Source organism: Helicoverpa zea, chromosome 18, assembly GCF_022581195.2.
Source record: "Helicoverpa zea isolate HzStark_Cry1AcR chromosome 18, ilHelZeax1.1, whole genome shotgun sequence".
Lineage (NCBI taxonomy): Eukaryota > Metazoa > Arthropoda > Insecta > Lepidoptera > Noctuidae > Helicoverpa > Helicoverpa zea.
The window spans coordinates 10,091,163-10,109,747 of record NC_061469.1 but is presented as its reverse complement, the minus strand read 5'-3'; the positions used below and the strand labels follow the sequence as shown (position 1 = coordinate 10,109,747).

The 18,585-nt window shown below is 37.8% G+C and overlaps 5 protein-coding genes across 7 annotated transcripts; 2 read left to right on the top strand and 3 right to left on the bottom strand.

Annotated features, from left to right (window-relative positions):
* The first annotated feature begins 260 nt into the window (after window positions 1–260).
* LOC124639222 (G patch domain and ankyrin repeat-containing protein 1 homolog) lies at window positions 261–1,342 on the top strand. The gene has a single exon (XM_047176492.1). The coding sequence runs from the start codon at window positions 420–422 to the stop codon at window positions 1,338–1,340; it is 921 nt and encodes a 306-aa protein (XP_047032448.1). The 5' UTR covers window positions 261–419; the 3' UTR covers window positions 1,341–1,342.
* On the bottom strand, window positions 1,332–3,020 carry LOC124639223 (mitochondrial carnitine/acylcarnitine carrier protein). Its single transcript, XM_047176493.1, has one exon. The coding sequence runs from the start codon at window positions 2,866–2,868 to the stop codon at window positions 1,972–1,974; it is 897 nt and encodes a 298-aa protein (XP_047032449.1). The 5' UTR covers window positions 2,869–3,020; the 3' UTR covers window positions 1,332–1,971.
* A 215-nt stretch (window positions 3,021–3,235) lies between these two features.
* LOC124639220 (SWI/SNF-related matrix-associated actin-dependent regulator of chromatin subfamily A-like protein 1) lies at window positions 3,236–10,687 on the top strand. 3 transcript variants are annotated; one of them, XM_047176488.1, is made up of 15 exons: window positions 3,236–3,354; window positions 3,430–3,921; window positions 4,008–4,123; window positions 4,417–4,517; window positions 4,957–5,091; window positions 5,536–5,641; window positions 5,849–5,932; window positions 6,316–6,496; window positions 7,056–7,206; window positions 7,599–7,760; window positions 8,217–8,373; window positions 9,150–9,281; window positions 9,830–9,955; window positions 10,261–10,320; window positions 10,412–10,687. In XM_047176488.1, exons 2-15 carry the CDS (start codon window positions 3,555–3,557, stop codon window positions 10,637–10,639), a joined length of 2,106 nt encoding a protein of 701 aa, XP_047032444.1. In that variant the 5' UTR covers window positions 3,236–3,354; window positions 3,430–3,554; the 3' UTR covers window positions 10,640–10,687. The 3 variants fall into 3 exon arrangements, with proteins under 3 accessions (XP_047032444.1, XP_047032445.1, XP_047032446.1); XM_047176489.1 differs by having other exon boundaries at window positions 3,269–3,354; window positions 3,531–3,921; XM_047176490.1 differs by lacking the exon at window positions 3,236–3,354 and having other exon boundaries at window positions 3,421–3,437; window positions 3,531–3,921.
* Window positions 10,688–11,449: 762 nt separating this feature from the next.
* Window positions 11,450–16,402, bottom strand: LOC124639144 (serine protease inhibitor dipetalogastin-like). Its single transcript, XM_047176381.1, has 5 exons — window positions 16,302–16,402; window positions 15,635–15,976; window positions 14,197–14,590; window positions 13,028–13,252; window positions 11,450–11,630 (listed from the first exon to the last, which is right to left on the bottom strand). The coding sequence occupies exons 1-5, from the start codon at window positions 16,315–16,317 to the stop codon at window positions 11,450–11,452; spliced, it is 1,158 nt and encodes a 385-aa protein (XP_047032337.1). The 5' UTR covers window positions 16,318–16,402.
* A 966-nt stretch (window positions 16,403–17,368) lies between these two features.
* On the bottom strand, window positions 17,369–18,583 carry LOC124639226 (thrombin inhibitor rhodniin-like). Its single transcript, XM_047176498.1, has 2 exons — window positions 18,503–18,583; window positions 17,369–17,780 (listed from the first exon to the last, which is right to left on the bottom strand). The coding sequence occupies exons 1-2, from the start codon at window positions 18,516–18,518 to the stop codon at window positions 17,437–17,439; spliced, it is 360 nt and encodes a 119-aa protein (XP_047032454.1). The 5' UTR covers window positions 18,519–18,583; the 3' UTR covers window positions 17,369–17,436.
* Window positions 18,584–18,585: the final 2 nt, after the last annotated feature.

Here is an 18,585-nt window from a genome sequence, read left to right as displayed (position 1 = left end):
AAACTAATTACCAATATTTTCCCACCTTCTTTTTGAAGCCGGTTTACGATCGCCATCTATCGGTGGTACCGTAAACGTATGACCAAACTACGAATTCCTGTTGTATATGAACTGTTAGATAATTCCACTTACATAAATATTTAGTCAGAATAAATAAATAGCTTAATTTTAATTCGTGGTTATATTTTATTACCATAATAATTTATAGTATTCTTTCGAATTGCTGCTTGTAGTGAAACTCACGTGTCAATGTCACTGCTTGTCATTGTCAGTGTCAAGCAAATTGAACTAAGCAAAATTTCTTCTCGAAAAACTAATTGTTTATTTCATTCTATAGCAATAATTTTCTATAAATATATGGTTGTGATTAACTGGTGATATAAGATTTATATTTTTAGAAGAAACATTGTGATGCTATAATGTCTAACAAAACCTACAGTAATTTCGTAAAAGCTACTTCTCCTGAGCAAGAGGCACAAAATAAACAACATACTGGAACAGTTTTAAGTGGAGAGGAAGCCCGAATATTATACCTTGAAGAGGTAAAGCATGCGAAAGCAACAAATTGTACAAAAAGGCCACGTGCAACTGAAAATAACAAAAAGGTTTTGATACAAGAAGAAGTCACACCTCTAACCAATAAGGATTTATTCATTACTGTACAAAACAATGAAGTAGACAAGCTTAAACGTGTATTAGATAGTTGCCCTGATAAGATAAACCTTATTGATGAATTCGGATGGAGTTTACTTATGATAGCTTGCCAGGCAAACTCAGTTGATGTTGTGAAACTACTACTAGAGAGAGGCATAGATATGTCTGTTAGAGATAAAGGCGGTAACTCCGCCAGAAGCTTAGTGATTAAGAATAAAAACTACATTTTAGCTGACATTTTACTAAGATACAAGCAAAAAGAAACTCCAACAACACCAAAACATGCAAATAAAAAAGTTAAATCAATAGAGGAGTTTTTATGTGAGATTTGTAATAAAACATTTCCTAGTAGAGAAGATCATTTATCATCAACAATACATAATATTAGTGCAAGCAGAGGCAAGAAAATAACAGCAAAATATGTTTTACCAGAGTCAAATAAAGGATATCAGTTGATGTTAAAAGGAGGTTGGGACAAGCAGTCTGGCTTGGGACGGGACGGCTCTGGTAAACTGTATCCTATCAGAACAGTACAGAAGAAAGACAGGAAAGGCCTTGGACATGCAAAACAAACAAATATAGACAAATCACAAGACAACGTGAAACATAAAAATAGAACAAAGTTGGCAAGAGACCACCGCAGTGACAAATCATTTGAAATAAAGTTTAGGCGGGAATTCTACTGAAACTTTTTGTTTTATTTACTTATTGCTTACAACACAAAAATAATAATAAAATAAGCTGCCACAAGGAGCAAGTTGTAAATGATGCTACTTTCCTACAATATTATAAAGCCAATTGAATTTAATTTTCTGTCACTTAAGATAATAGTGGCATCCACATTATCACATAGCTTTTTTATCTCATCTTACACACTATAATACAATATTATTGAAACATGTAATGATAAAAAAATATGTCAAATACTTATAAAACCATCTTAGCTATCTGATAAAGGTCAAGATAATCTAGTCTATGGTTATGTAATGAAAGTAATCAAATTGGAAAAATATATTTAATTCATTTTGGTAGAAAGGCACTGCACATAACATTTGCAGATGTTAAACTTTCTTAAAACAACCAGTATGTAATACTTTATAGAATACATTTTGAGGCATTTTGGTATTTGATTTGTGCACATTGCATAAAAATAAACTATAAAACCTATGTCATGAATTAAATTCCTTTTTAAACTTGAAGACTTTTGTGATTAGCATAAAAATATAATAATTATTATCATCTTTAGTTACTTTCACTTACATCTATCTATGATACAATATATTCTCCTATATGATCATATAACACTGCTGACAGTTATCAAAGGTTGGGGGCCACCCAGTTGAGGAAATTGACAGCAAGTTCAAATCCTACAAAACAGGCTGCATTGGCTGGGAAGGCTCTGATCATGACAGGGGCAACACCCTTGTACAAAGCTGTGGGGCCTTCTCTCTCCATCAGCTGTTTGAACACATCCCTCATACCGTTGGGGTATGTGCCCTCAGGAGCTGTCTGCAGTCTGCTCTTCAGCACATCGGCGGGCATGCCTACCAGCCAGTTAGCTATTCCAGCACAACCACCAGCCACTATGGTTGCCATCATCTTCAGTTTAGCACTGGCATCCTCGGGGACCAAGACTTCTTTGACCCACTCATAGGTCATGAAGTACATGCCACTGGCAGGCACGTCTCTCAGTATGGTGGCCACGCTGCCCTTGTATATGCTCCTCATTCCTCCCTCAGCATACAGCTGCCTGGCACAGTCAACCATGCCTGTGTACTTTTGTGGTACATTACCACCCTGTTGAATCTGAAGCAGACATTTGATGCGCTCTCCTGGTGCCATTATAGATGTGGTGAATATACCAGAGAAGGCACCCGCAGCAAAAAGCTCAGGTTTAGATAGAACTTGATTTTCATCCGATTTAATCAGTTTCTTGCCGAGTCCAAAGCCAAAGAAACTAATTGCGAAAATCGGGGCTACTCCAGTGAGAGGTGCAGACATACCCTTGTATAATCCTCTGAAGCCTTCTTTCTGTATAGTCTTCTTGAAGCAGTCATATGTGCCAGCGTATAAAGCTATTTCCCCCGATTGTGGCACGGGCATAGTCTGTAGTCTCACTTTAATCGTGTCCATGGGATGGCCCGCTAAAACAGTGCAGACACCACCAAAACCACCACTTAAAAAATATTTTATAGGGCTACTGTTTTCCGACATTTTCGTTTCGTTTATTCGTTCGCAGGAGAAAGGATAGGTAACCTTAGGAAACTCGTTTATAATCGAAACACTTTGGAATTATTTTATAATCAACAGCTGTGAGCTGTCTTGCTAAATGTCAAAGTCCAAATAAAGTTGCGTTCCAGTTCCGGACCCTGACTAAACACTTTCAAATTGTAGAACCAACAACCGTCGCCTGCGGTTCTATTTCGTAGGAAAAAAATACTTTGTCCTAGTTTGACTATAATTTATACCGATGATAATTATTCATTTCTCCTTATTGCTATTCATTCAGTTATTAATTTTGCGAAGCAAAACTACAAATTGGAAATATGCGCATTTAGGCTTCAATCTTCCACAGTTATGGCAGGTAATGACAGTTGTCACAGTCACATTGTCAGCTGCTTCCTTGCTTCTGCTTGTTGATTGAACACAAACAAAACTTGAAACCTGTGCTTGAAACTGAACTTTTGAGAATCGCTTAAAGTTTGTTGAAGTTGTCTTCTTTCGCATCATCTTGTTGTTTAATATTCAAAATGATGCGAAAGAAGATAACTTCAGCAATACAGGTGCACCCTTCTACGTCAATATGTAGCTTTAGAATAATTGTGATTCTAATTAAATACTCACCGACAACACCTAAAAAATACCAAATCCTATAGATGTGTAATAGTTGAAAATCAAAAATGTCGTGTTCGAAAGAAGAAATTGAAAGAAAGCGCCTGGCAGCGCTTCAGAAACGACAACAAGTTCTGTCTCATAGCAGTAACACTAATCAAAACACTCCCTCGAAGCCGTGGCCTGGCCAAATCAGCAGTCCGCAGCCATGCTCATCAAATGGTGCATTTAAATCATCAATGACGAGTAATTCGAATAGGAGCCACCCTTACTCCAAGCCTAAGACTGGCAGAAGTGAGGAGAATAACGTGCCTGTCGGCAAAGTAGTCAGTGGAACTGTGTACCTGATATCTGAAGACAGATTTGAGGTGAACCCCTCTGAATTCTGTGCGCCTCTCATCAATATATTTAAGAGTTTGCCTTCTAAAAGTTATGGTATGTATCTTTTCATTTCAAACCTTAATTACAATAATTTGTCTATGTGTGTTAATTTATTCATTTTTTGTATGGGTTCATTTCAGATGCAAAATCAAAGTTATGGAACTTCTCAGTGAATGATTACCAGCAGTTGATGTCAAAAGTGGCGCCATTGGCTCCACACATAGTGCTAGGTCCTATCCCACCATATGTACTGAGGGTAAGCATTATATTTCTCTTCATCTCTTTAAAACTAAAGCCATTGAATTTTTATCATGATTCAATGGGTTCAAACCACTCAACATAACGTCATGTCACACAGTGGAACTCCAGATTGACCAAAATATTTCAAACGCAAAGGACTGTATTATTCACTTTTACAACATGGTTTTTGAACCATTTCATTAAATTTTCTTAAACACCAACTTTCATATTATATACATTTCACTATGTTAAAGTGGGTATAAAATGAATAAATCAATTAAATTATATATTTCTGTCCAACAACCTTAGGTGTTAAGAGAAGAATCAATGGATCCCAGCTGTGTGGACCTGTCTCCTGTGGAAGCCACCTTGAGAAATAAGCTGATGCCATTCCAAGCGGAAGGAGTCAGGTAATATTTATTACATAAACTTATAATTAATGATGACTTAATTTTTATCATTAGGGTAAATATATGTTATGCTGCTACTTAGGAAGGAAACAAATACAACAAATCAAAGAACATCAATAATGCTGCATCCATTTACAAGTTGTAAATATTATAACAAACAAGTTTGTTTAATAACTAGCTGTTGTCTGCGAATTTTAATTTGATGCAAATAATTCCCATATGTTTCCTTATTCTAAGCCAATCCAGCAAAAAATACATTCAATTTCAGAAAACTTGGTTCAGCCATTGTTTAGTTATGAAAAGTGTAACAAACACAACTTTATTTCATATAATTATTGTATTACTAGTGTCTAATGAAAATAATAAATCTAAAAACCATCCTCTTCTACTTTTCATCTCTTTCTAACACAACCAAAACAACGCAATATGATGGTCTCAGGTTTGGCATATCTCGTCGCGGGCGCTGCATGATAGCAGATGACATGGGGCTGGGCAAGACGTTCCAAGCCCTGGCTATTGCCAGCTACTACCGACACAACTGGCCTCTGCTTATAGTCACCACTTCCTCTATGAGGTAAGTCACTCTAAACCTGGTTATCAGGTTAGCTGGAACAGATTTCTTTAGAAACAGGCTGTGCCTGTACATTCCTTCTTGTTTTTCTAGACGTCATAGTAAAAATGTTTTGGCTAGCCAATACTTATGCAATGGTTCTAAAATCAACACTGTTGGATAGTCAGAGATTCATAAGATGAGTTCATAAGAGAGTACATAAGAGGAGTATATAAGGGAGTTCAAACGAGAAGTACTTAAGAAATTAGTACTGAGAGTATTAAGAGAGTCTACAAGAGAGTTCATAGGAGGAGTACATAAGAGAGTTCATAAGAGGAGTAGATTAGGCTAATGTACTCCTCCCATGAACCCTCTTATACAGTAATTTCTCTCGCCCATTATCCTTTCCTCACCACCACGATTTTGTATCCGTTTCCCTTTGATAACCACTTGAGTGATTATTCACAGGGAGACATGGCAGAGTAAGATACAGGAGTTGTTACCATCCGTTCCTATGATGAACATAGCCACGCTCACCTCAGGGAAGGACACACAGTTTGTTGCTGATAAACAAGTAAGTAATCCATCATTATAACTCGGTTGCTATTAAGTTGAGTGTCTGACTGGAGCGGAAAACTTGAATATAAAAACGTTTTTTTTTAAATATATTTTCATTTTTCATTTTCTCCTCATTCTCGCTTCTACCTTAAATATATAATATCAATGAGTAATTATTCATTAATTTAAACTTCTACACTTTTTATTATAATTTACTTTTCAGACGGAGGTAGTCATAGTCAGCTACAAAATCACTAGCATGTATCAAGATTTGTTGAAGAGTAAAAAGTTTGGAGTTGTTATTATTGTAAGTGTCAAGATATGTACATTATTCTTTTGTAACATAACAAGCGTAATGCCATGTCTATTCTTTATGAGGGTTCCGTACCCAAAGGGTTAAACGGGACCCTATTGTTTTCGCTCCTCTGTCCGTTCATCCGTCCGTCTATCACCAGGCTGTATCTCATGAACCGTGATACAGAATTGTCACAGATGATGTATTTCTACTAAAAACTAGGATAAAATAAATATTTTGGGGGGCTCCCGTACAACAAATTTTTGCTCGATATCGAAACGGCAACAGGCAGATGCGGTACGGAACCCTTCGTGCGCTAGTCCGACTCGCATCTGGCCGGTTTTTTGTTATACTCGTACCGACAGTATTTTATACTAACCCAACTGCACTTTTAGGACGAATCTCACTACCTGAAGTCTCACAAGGCACAGTGCACGGTGGCACTAAGCAGCATCACGCGGCAGTGCTCCCGCGCCGTGCTGCTGAGCGGCACGCCGGCCCTCAGCCGCCCCGCCGAGCTCTACACGCAGCTAGCACTCATAGAGCCTGGCTTCTTCTCTTCTTATACTGACTATGGTAAGAGAAGACATAAAGTCTGACAACCAGTCTTACCAAGGAGTATTGGGATGCCCGGTTAACTGGGTTGAGGAGGTCAGATAGGCAGTTGTTCCATGTAAAACATCGGTATTCAACATAGTTGGGAAAAGGCTAGTTAAGCACTTATGAACGTCAAAATTATAAATAAGTTTGATTCTAGTTGCTCATTCCAAAAGTAGCTTCCTATGGAGAAGAACGGGCAAGAAACTCCATGGTTACTCTTTTTAAAAACATAAGTTACAATTTGTAAGTATAGATACATACGATAATAACGTGAAAAAGAAATGCTTACAATATTTTTTGGGTTGACTCTGAGAAAGTTATACAATACAAGTTGAACTAGGAAGTTATAAGATAAAATTATTATACAAACTATTTTAAGAAGTTAATAAATTAAACAAACCAAGTTATATAAAGCAAAAGAAAAAAGAAATAATAATAATAACAACATGATGTTATATGGATGATGGCTATGTATGGTGTGATAGGTTATTAAAATTGTTATTCAGTCCCATAAGAATGTAATATTCACCTTCAGGTAAGCGTTACTGCGACGGCAAACAGACCAACTTCGGCTGGGACATGACGGGGCAGTCGAACCTGCCGGAGCTGCAGATAATACTGCAGAAGCGGTTCCTCATCAGACGCACCAAGGAACAAGTCCTCACTAGCTTGGAGGAGAAGACCAGGTATGTACTGTGTCTCTCGGGTATTTTTAACGAGGTATTTGTTTCCATTTCTTTTCCGCGGCATTTTCTTACTATTTTATCTCGCGGTATATGTTTCTCTAAAAATAGCTGTTTCTTGAGGTATATGTTTCTAACTAATAATTTTTCGCAATATTTGCTTTTTACTAGTGGTTTCCCCCGATATTTGTTACTAGCTTGCTAGATGTCCCCACTATGTTTATAACCCTACCATTCCCCTATTTTTAATTACGTGTCCGTTTCTAAAATTATCGCGAAATTGCAATCTTTGTTCGCGTTCATAGCCCGTAGACTCGCACCTACGCGTACACATTAGATTTTTGCAAAATCTCGACAACAACAAGACCAAGACAAGACCTCCTTTTTTCTTTCAGAGAAACAGTCCTCCTAGATTCAACACTACTACAACATACGGACACAGACATGGGTCTGAACGACATGGCGGAGGCGTACAAGAGTAGTCGCGCCTCCGACAAGCACGCGGCACTTATAACTTACTTCAGCGAGTCCGCTAAAGTCAAGATACCTGCTATTTGGTGAGGATAACATACTTTAAATAGATTTTTAGGAAAACCTACAAATTGAGAGCCTCCTCCTTTTTGGGTAGTTTGTAAAAAAGGGGAATAAAGTGGGAACAGTCTGTCTTTTTAACCTGAATAGTTTTTACATCTGGGTCTTCTGGTCTCTCCCCGTTTTTCTATTTGGAAAAAAAAGTGTGATGTGGTATATTTTGCCCAATTTTCACATTGCAAAGAGAGTATTGGTTTCTTTGGAAAAACTATGAAATATGTAGGTATATTTATCGTCCTCGGAGTAAATCTTTTTGTCAGTTCATAGTTCTGATCTTTTCTTATAGGTATCTCTCAATATTGTTTTACAATAATGGACCTTACTCCCTTGCTATAGGGTGCATCTAGTGACTGATGCTAACACACACAACTCGTATATAAACCGTGCAATAATGAACCTTATTCCCTTGTAACACGGTGCAGCCAGTACATCCGTCAGCTAGTGACGGACGGACCAGCAGAAAAGTTCCTAGTGTTCGCTCATCACCGCGCTGTGATCGACGCTGTTTGCACGACGCTGGACGAAGAAAACTTAGGTTATATATCCATCGTGGGATCTACGCCTGCTAATACTAGAGCGGTTAGTATTATATTTCTAGTATTCACTATAGGGTAGTTAGCTTTAAAGGTAATGTATATGTCCCTTTTAATCTTTACAAAATTAAAATGTATGTAGCTAAAATTACTCCCACAGGAACTACCTCTACATATGTATCTAATACACTTGACTGAAACCTTGCAACTGTACGCTTCAAAAAAGTTATCGCTGCCGTAGGTGTACAATAGTATATACGGAAATTTTAATTTTATTATGCAGACTTTAGAGAAACTATACTTTTCAAAAATATTTTTATTCTTCGCCTAAAATACCTTTCCATCCCATCAATTACCAGTCGATAAGTATGCTGACACCCTAAGTTAGGCCGGCAATACACGGACCGCTTGAAGCTGTCAGGGGCGATAGCTTCAAGTTGTCGACTGCACAGTGTACTGCAGAGTTCTATGGACGGACAGACACGAACCGCTCGAGCAGTTGCAACTGATTCGGGCGATCGACAGCTTGGAGCTGTTGCCCCTGACTGCTTCAAGCGATCCGTGTATTGCCGCCTTAGGGTCCCTAACTCATCCATCCTCCGATCCTTTTCCCAACTATGTTGGGGTCGGCTTCCAGTCTAACCGGATTCAGCTGAGTACGAGTGCTTTACAAGAAGCGACTGCCTATCTGACCTCCTCAACCCAGTTACCCGGGCAACCCGATACCCCTTGGTTAGACTGGTGTCAGACTTACTGGCTTCTGACTACCCGTAACGGCTGTCAAGGATCCCTAACTATTTATATGAATGTTTGAATGTCCAGGAGCTAGTGGACAGGTTCCAGCACAGCGACTCATGTCGTTGCGCGGTGCTGTCCATCACGGCGGCTAACTCCGGCCTCACGCTCACCGCCGCCAGTCTCGTGCTCTTCGCTGAACTGCATTGGAACCCCGGGGTAAGCTGGTTGAATGTCCAGGAGCTAGTTGTGGATAGGTTCCAGCACGTTAAGCTGCTGCTTATTATATTTGTACTGTTTGAAGTTGATTGTTTTTATGTACAAACACATTATAATATATGATGTAATATTCTTTACGTGGTTCTTATGTCTTCTCTTACGTACGTTACGTACTGTCTTATGTGGTCCCCCTACGTAAGTAAGTCATAGACGAGAGAGAGTACATAGGAAAAATACATTAAGGGATTACTCCCTTGTTTTCCCCATAAGGAAGGACTCTCTTATTTACTTCTACTTCATACTCCCTTGTGTAGCCCTTTAGTTAAGGGGGTGCCCCTTTGAACTCCCGCGCAGCTACAAGCCATATAGGAAACAGTGCGCTCACGGTACGCGCGTGATTTGGTTCAGAGTTGATCAGGATGTACCGTCGTCGGTCGGACACTGTTTCCGATCTCAATTAAGCCTTAAACGCTTTTCAGTTTATATGTTTTACCTTAGATTTTTTTTTATTACATTGAGTCGTTTTCATTTTCCTTGCACTTTGTCAGATCCTGACCCAAGCGGAGTCCCGAGCCCACCGACTGGGTCAGCGCGGCTGTGTACGCGTGCGCTACCTGCTGGCGCCGCGCACCGCCGACGACCTCATGTGGCCCATGCTGCAGGGGAAGCTCAATGTACGTGCCTACTCGTATATCATCATCATCTGAGCCTTTTCCAGTTCTCTTGTCCTAATCCAGGGCTTCACCTATCTACATACCAAATGTCAACCAAATCGACCTAGCCGTTTTTGCGTGAAAGAAAAACAAATTACACACACACATATTATGGACACATTACAACAGTACATTATGGAATGCAATAAATGATATGATATGATATGACAAACATACTTCCACACATTCTCACAAACGTTCACAAGCATATGTTCAATTAAAACGCCTACGCTAAAATTATGGCTAACATTGAAATTCTGTTTCAGGTGCTCAACGATGTAGGATTAAGTAGAGATACATTCGAACACACTACTATGAAACATCAGGTAAGAAATCGTTTATCAATAGCGTATCGCACAATGTTCCAAAACGACTGAAATTATGGCTACAATCTCTACTTTTATTCCTTTTTTTTAGGAAAGTAAAAACAACATATCTCAATACTTAACACCCTGTACAATGCCTAAGAATAAGAACGATTACATCCCCGGCACGAACATTAGAAAGGACTCAATCAAAAGTGACGTCACGAACGAACAGACAAGCGAACAAACAAACACACACACACAAAACGGTGATGACGTCGACAAGTCTTTCTTAGATGATGATGAAGATGATGAGCTTCTCGCCAATCTAGATCTATAGTTTAAGTTATTGTGATATTTATTAAAGTTATAAAAGATTTTTGCATTATTTCTAGATTTTTTTATGAACACTTAAATTGGTTCGGATCCTTTTCAATTAAAAAAAAAAGAAAACAAACTAATGGCGACCTAGCCGATAGTCGGCTACGGCGACTCATAAAAGAAGGAGCTTGCGCGTTTTATATATATTTCATGACTTATTAATGACATGATTAAGAATGTCAAAAAAAAGACAAACTACTTGGACCACTTTTATTTGTTAATTTAATTTTGAAATTGATTGTACACCGTAAACCGTGAAACCGAAATAATCAGGAACATCAGAAAAACACGCGATTTCGATTGGTGTCCGACCGAGTATACGTATAATATGTTGGCGTCTCCTGCAGCCGGCTTACCAAGCTGAAATTAGAAAATCAAATTAAATCCATTTCTATGTAAGGCTATATTGATCAACACGCGAAGCGGAGCCTATTTGATTCAAACAAACCTGCTACTCTTTCTGTTATATTAAACGTTTTTATCCTTTTCTATGATTCAATAATGAATCATATTGTTTGCAATGATTGTAGATCAGACTACCCTACAGACCAAATGGCAGGCCAATATCAAACCAGTGAAATGTCATTGGATTACGAACGGTCTTACTTTAGTAGCAGAATGCCCGATAAGGTTTAAACTGCTACTGAGTTTACATTGTTATCCAATAGACACATTATCAAATTAGCAGAATTGAGCCTCTGAAGTATCTTACTAATATATCTGACCATATCGTTCTTGTGTCTAAAGATTTAAGTATATATGAAGATAGTTACCTCACATCGTGACAGTCCCCCCACTGCAGGAACCTGATGTCGGGCTTCTTCTTAGCCCGGCAGTGCAGGACACACATGTTGGCATATGTCTGTCGATCGGATCCGCACACAGGCTTGTGAACGGCGGCGCAAAAACACGTCCTCGATAATACCGAGTTTAGCTGGTCGTCTTCTGGCCTGCGATTTTTTTTAAAAGTATATATATTTTTGTTTGTAGAAATGTTACGTATACATTTTGATTGATGATTTTCGTTAAATCTGGATGGTAAATTGAGGGGTAGGTAGAGCATGTATAGTAGCTGTTTTAAACAAGCTGTTTTGCAAGGTCGGACGCCAGTAAGTTACTAAAGAAAAGAAAGATAATTGTACCGAACCGAACTCTTTCTCTAAAAAAACTAACTTCTAACTAACTAGAAATCAATCAACTCTGACAATTACAGACCACGGGCAGTACAATAAATATTAGGTAACCATTAAATATGTAAAACGTTCGAAGTTAGGCCAGCAATACACCGAACGCTTGAAGCAGTCGAGGGCGACAGCTTCAAGCTGTTCAACTGCACAGTGAACTGCAGAGTTCTATGTAATAGAAACTTAAGTTGTAGAAAAACAAGAAATACCGTGATCGTTGGCTGTTACAAGGGTCTTCGTACTTCTGTGATTTGGGCACACAGAAGCAATTCGGTGAAGAGAGATCACGGTGGTCGCTGCCACAACGCGTGAAATACGAAATGGCGTACATGGGACAATCACATGCTTGTTGTTTGTCTTCTGTATTCAACCTGAGCAGTTCAATGGATTAGTGATTTTATAGTTTTGTTAAAAAAAAAACTGTTTAGCAAAATTGAGAAAACAACCATAAGCCGGTTAACAATTTCTACTCAATGAAAATTAGTAATCACGACCTTATTTGTTAGATTGAGCCACTACGGCGTATGAATTAGCCCCGAGAAAGTTTCGTGAGAACGTGTTAAATTAAACAGAAAGAAAAAAGAATATTATTGTGAAAAACACACACAAATAAGAAGCCACACTCCTGTTAGTAGGATATCTGTATGCTTTCATGTGAGAACTGTCAGAGTATACAAGGGAGCTAAAAAGTGAGTAGACATAAAGGGGCAGCACGTAAGGAGCACGCAGGGGGAGTGGTACATAAAAGATCATATAATCTATGTATCTAGTAATGATATTTTGATTTGACTTTTTCTGCATAAAATATGGTTCTTCCAACCTAATAGACAGGCATGTGTTGCTGGGGAGCTTGTTGCGCCAGTTCTTCCCAGCAAAAACACATAGGAAGTGGTGAAGGGCGTTTTGGGGGCTGTCTTTTGTTTTTGACGTTCGAAAAGTACTGATTTATCAGCATAATTTGAATAAACGTTTTTGAGCTTGAGTTATAGTTATAGTTTAGTTGGGGGCAGTATATAAGAGCCTAGGTACGTAAGGGATTATTATGGCGGTATACTTTTAAAAGATTGTCTATTATTGAGAAAAACCGTCGCAAAGCTATCGCGGAGCGGACTGCAACGGGCAGAGTTGATTGATTGATTAAACAGAAACATAGTTCAATATACCGCGGCGCTATCTTGACAACCGATGGCTTCCTGGTGGCTTGATCATGAGGCCCGTCCTCCTGTGAGGAGCACATTCCCCAGTAGGAGAACTGTATGGTTTTATCATTGTTAGCCTCGGCCTTGCATCTCATCACGCAGTAGTTGGCATATGACACACCGTTCGTGGCACAAATGGGACCGGTGGCAGGATTGCAAATGCATGTCTTTGTTACTCTCGATCTCAACCTGTGTTTTGTAATAAGTTAGTTGCCCTTGGTGTTGTTAGTATAAGTAGTAACCCAAAAAAATACTTTTGGTGTTATTACAAACAGCTGTTTGACATATAAGTATTTAAAATTTTAGTTTTTTTTTTTAATTTTTCAAAATTTTTTTTTTTCAAAACGTCGTTGATGACCCTGTTTATTTTTTGGTAGAATACCTTGGTACTAAGGCAAGAGTTCCACGAAAACTATTTTAATTTGGAGAAAGCTACCTAACTATTAAAGATTTAGGTTAAACACAAATCGAGACACAAATCGTAGGTAGGTACCTAAGTATAAGTAGTTGAAACGAACCCTGACCTAGCCGAGGTAAACAAGAAGCAGGTTAACTACATATACCTAGGTACATGTTAGTTACATAGACAGCACAGGTATTACGAAGCGGTTTGTTTATTAGCAAAATAAGTAGGAAAATTAAAAGCCCCGTATTCATGGCAAACTTTTGTATAGAAACATTGTTGATGAGCAACGAGAATGTTGCTGGAAACAAGTACTTTGCATTTTATTATCAACTCTGCAACACGCTATTGTCAGCAACATGTTGCCAGCAACTCAGCAACATGTTGATGCAACTTTGTTTGCCATGAATACGGGCCTTAAGAGAACACCACATAGAGTGCGCCCATTCTAGCGAATTTACTGTAAAATAAGGAACAATATCATAAATCGTGAAAAGTAAAAAGAAAGATGGTTCTTCGCACTGGTTATAAATAAGGCCTAATACAAACATATCTCAACCAAATAACTTACTGAACAAGCAGTTTCATTCAACTAAGTGATTCAAAGGCTATGCCTTAAACATATAACTTATTCCTACTCAGCAGGGTTTGTCCCGTTACCATTTGATAGGGTAGTTTAATTAGGCCTTATACAACCCAAACGCATTAAAAACTACTTCATACAATTAATCAATACCGTTGTTTCTGGTTACCACCACACTCCCCATTATGCTTCAATTGGAGTGACGGATTCTTTTTCATGTGGCACTTCAAAACGCATTCATTCGAATAAGTGATTTCGTTGGTGCCACAAACCGGCTTATAATCAGCATGACAAGTACACCGGTTTTCTTTCGAACAGATTCCTCTATAGGCCAGGCTAAGAGTGCCTGTTCCTATCGTCTGTCGACAATGGAGGAAACATGTGTTTAAGTATGTATTCCCATCAGATCCGCACAGTGGGTCAAAATTCTCTTTGGTCAGCGTGCAGCCGCAAGGGTCCGCTAGGTCTTGGAAACTTGTGCACGCCCTGATACTGGTACTTGGTTGTGGTACTAGAAGCAACGAAGTGCCAATCAGTATGCCTGCGACAATATTGTTTGTTAATAGTAAAATTCTCTGAAGCAGTGTTCATGTGTAGCTCAAAAACTAACTAACAATGTTTTCATTAAGTGAAACTTCAATTGCCATTAGTGTCTAAAGATTGTGGAACCTAACATTATTAGGTACTTATATCTTCATAGCTCGAAATCTTATCTGCACTTACCCAATTTGAAACCCATGTTCCAATTTCTCGTAACGAAGCTCTTGCAAATATTTATTGGCAATGTGCACGGCTTCTCAGAAATCTTATCAAAACCAAATAATTGTAACTTCCATGAAATTAATTTGTTTTCTGCAGTTGACAAATTAAATTAATGAAATCGCTAACACCGTAGATCAATTCTTGATTTAATTAAATTTTTATTAAGAACTGTAGGTATCTAATTAATTTTTTATTTAAGATTGGAGCCCGATAAAATAACAATTCTGAATTGCCGCAAATAATAACAAACAATGGTCTACAAATTATATTTTTTTTGTCTCAAAGGTGAAATATACAACTTTACTGATACAACGAACACTTCTATCATTATCATTACTAAAATGGGATATTTAAATGAAACTGATATTTTTATGTTTAAGAGCGTGTTTTATTTTCTTTCCCTTCATAGGTACCATTATTCTACCTACTAGTTAGGTACTCCTCTCGTTTCATACGCACAGTTCTTTCGTTTGGTGACCATTTCGGGATATTTCTTCATAGTACCATTTCTTTCTTCATTTTCAACCTATGTACGTACATACCTATGTATTTAAATGAAATAAGAGCCCTGTGGGGCACATGTACCCAAATAGTCGATATGTTATTATGAACACTTAAAAAAGTTATGTTTTGTATTCATAAAATTTCCAATTAAGAAAATGAAGTTGTTAGAATGGATTATGATTGTTACGTTCATGATGAGATGCAGTCGGTAAACTTTGGGTTAAACTTTAATAACAAATACATACTTTATGTTAAACATTTAATGATTTAAAATCAAACTAAATGTACCAAGAAATATGGCAGTGCTCCTCTAAAAATTAACGGACGCACGGACGGTCATGTTTCAAGTTCAGACCAGGATTGCGTTTCTTCTCACAGTCCAAGGCACACTTGTTACCATATGTCTTGCCATCAGTACCGCAAACGGGGCTGTAATTCATATGGCAGAAGCAGTCTGGGATTGGGGGTAGGGGATCATCGCAAGGGCCTTGCTTGACGACTGTGATAATTTTCTTTGAAGTGTATTGAGCACACTCAAGATAGCAAAGGTTAATGTAATTGTTGCCGTCGGAACCACACACGGGAATGTCTTCCTTGGAGCAAATGCAGGAAGGCAACGCCTGCGTGCTGCAGATGTATGCGCTGACGAACACCAGTAAACCTGAGAAAGAAGAACAGGTTAATGTTGAAGATATTGTGGACCTTCTAAAAGGGCATGAACAAGAATGATAAAATTATTCGGGTACGGCCATTGTTGTCTAAGAAAAGAAAAGGGATTTATTTGAGTAGGTCTGTATGCAGTTATGCATGGCCCGACTCTTACTATATGCCTAATGGAACAAAATGCACGACTAAAGTGAGAAGAAACCTACAGAAATTGTATAAAATTAATAAAACAAAGTTAAATTAGTTGAATAAAAGCTTACACTAATTATTGGAATCAAATTGCAAACGTCAAATAATAAAAACAATTAATTTATGCTCACCGAACTTGAAAGCCATATTGTTGAATCTGTTCTGAATATTCACGTAAATAAAATACTGATTTTATTCATAAATTTTAAAGGCATGATGGAATTAATTAGTTGCACTTACCTACTTTGAAATCCATGTTCCAATCTATAGTAACGAAGCACTTGCAAATGTTTAGTGGCACCTGAGAAATCTTATCAAAAGCAAATAATTGTAACTTCCACGAGATTAATTTGTTTACTGCAGTTGACAAATTAAATCGCTAACACCGTAGATCGATTCCTTATTTAATTATTTTTTTATTGAGAACTGTTGGTTAGATACCTAGATATTATGTTTTTATTTAAGATTGGAACCCGATAAAATAACAATTCTGAATTGCCGAAAAAAATAACACTAGTCTACAAATTATCTTTATTTTTGTCATTAAGGTGAAATACATAATTTCTTGTAATAGAATATTTGATACGTGGGTAATCGAAGTCCAGAACATAACATAAAATTGCACTAGAACGTCGTGATTCAAAGATATACATATCATGGCAATGAAACATTGATTTAAAGAAATAAGGATGTGGGTGTCCCACAGGGCTCTGTACTGGGTCAACATCATTTTATGGTAGGAGTCTGTTGTGATTTTAGTTACTTAAATCTAGACAACTTATATAGCAGTAATATAACTCATCAAAATAGGTATGTATCATATAGGTAACTTTTTATTCATGTGTAATAAGTACTTCCCTATGTGGGCGGAAAGTAGCAAAAGAAACGAAACTTTCCATTTTAATTCAGACTTTTGTTACTAGAAGCAGCCAAACTGTATCTAATAGTAATAAATTATACACTATTGCTCATCACTAAATAATGGGAACTATTTTTTGAGCTGTTATTTAAATATTCGAGATTTTATTCTGATCACTTGAAAAAGTTATGTTTTGTATTCATAAAATTGCCAATTTAGAAAATGAAGTTGTTAGAATGGATAAAGGAGGTAATTTTTAACTATGTCACGTTCATGATGAGATGCGGTCGGTTAACTTTGGGTTAAACTTTAATAATAAATACCTAATTTTAAACTGTTAAACATTTAATCATTTAAAATCAAGTTAAATGCAACATGAAATATGGCATTGGATGCTGCTCTAAAAATTAACGGGCGCACGGACCGTGATGTTTCAACTTCAGACCAGGATTGCGTTTCTTCTCACAGTCCAAGGCGCACTTGTTACCATATGTCTCGCCATCAGTACCGCACACGGGGAGGTAACTCATATGGCAGACGCAGTCTGGGATTGGGGGCACAAAATCATCGCAAGGGCCTTGCTTGACGACTGTGATAATTCTCTTCGAAGTGTATTGAGCACACTCAAGATGGCAAAGGCTAAAGTAAGTGTTGCCGTCGGAACCACACACGGGAATGTAGTTCTTGGAGCAAGTGCAGGGAGGCAACGCCTGCGTGCTGCAGATGTATGCGCTGACTAACAGCAGTAAACCTGAGAAAGAAGAACAGGTTAATGTTGAAGATATTGTGGATCTTCTGAAAGGGCATGAACAAAAATGATAAAATTATTAATACGTTCTAAAACAAAGATATCGTGGCATAATCGTCACATTTTATAATAATTATGTCGACAAAATTAAGATGCCATTAGGTACCTACAGATTTATGAAAGTGAAAATAATTTCACGTTGACAAAAACCCAAAATGCTTTAACAGATTCCTCGGGTACGTGTGCCATTGTTGTCAATGAGCAAGGGGAAAGTTTATTTGAATAGGTCTGTAGGGCCCGACAGGGCCAAGGCCCACAGGGACTGCGGAATTGTTCGAAAGAGTTACCGCAGCCCTAGTACATAAAAGGCCTACTAAGAAACACGATGGATTTTTAGTCAATAAAAGTCCGACACTCCCTCACCGCTGCTAACACACAGCGGGACCCCTCCCGCTTTGACTCCTCATAGAAGAAACCTACAGAATTTGTAGAAAATTATAAAACCAAATTAAATTAGTTGAATGAACCATCAAAATAATTACGAATAAAAGCTTACACTAATTATTGGAATCAAATTGCAAACGTCAAATAATAAAAACAATTAATTTATGCTCACCGAACCTGAAAGCCATATTGTTGAATCTGTTCTTAATATTCACGAACATAAAATACAACTTTTATTTATAAATGTTAAAGGCATGCTGGAATTAATTAGTTGCACTTACCTACTTTGAAATCCATGTTCCAATTTACAGAAATGAAAGAACTTGCAAATTTTAGAGGCACCTATGTGCCCGGTTCCTGAGAA

Excerpts from the sequence above, each read along its gene's own strand:
- LOC124639222 (XM_047176492.1), top strand. The coding sequence starts at position 420 with ATGTCTAACAAAACCTACAGTAATTTCGTAAAAGCTACTTCTCCTGAG.
- LOC124639223 (XM_047176493.1), bottom strand. The coding sequence starts at position 2,868 with ATGTCGGAAAACAGTAGCCCTATAAAATATTTTTTAAGTGGTGGTTTT.
- LOC124639220 (XM_047176488.1), top strand. The coding sequence starts at position 3,555 with ATGTCGTGTTCGAAAGAAGAAATTGAAAGAAAGCGCCTGGCAGCGCTT. Across the intron at positions 5,933-6,315 it reads AGTTTGGAGTTGTTATTATT|GACGAATCTCACTACCTGAA; the intron begins GTAAGTGTCAAG and ends CTGCACTTTTAG. Across the intron at positions 10,321-10,411 it reads ACACTACTATGAAACATCAG|GAAAGTAAAAACAACATATC; the intron begins GTAAGAAATCGT and ends CCTTTTTTTTAG.
- LOC124639144 (XM_047176381.1), bottom strand. Across the intron at positions 14,591-15,634 it reads TGACCGTCCGTGCGTCCGTT|GCATACTGATTGGCACTTCG; the intron begins AATTTTTAGAGG and ends ATATTGTCGCAG. Across the intron at positions 13,253-14,196 it reads AACCAGAAACAACGGTATTG|GTTGAGATCGAGAGTAACAA; the intron begins ATTAATTGTATG and ends TACAAAACACAG.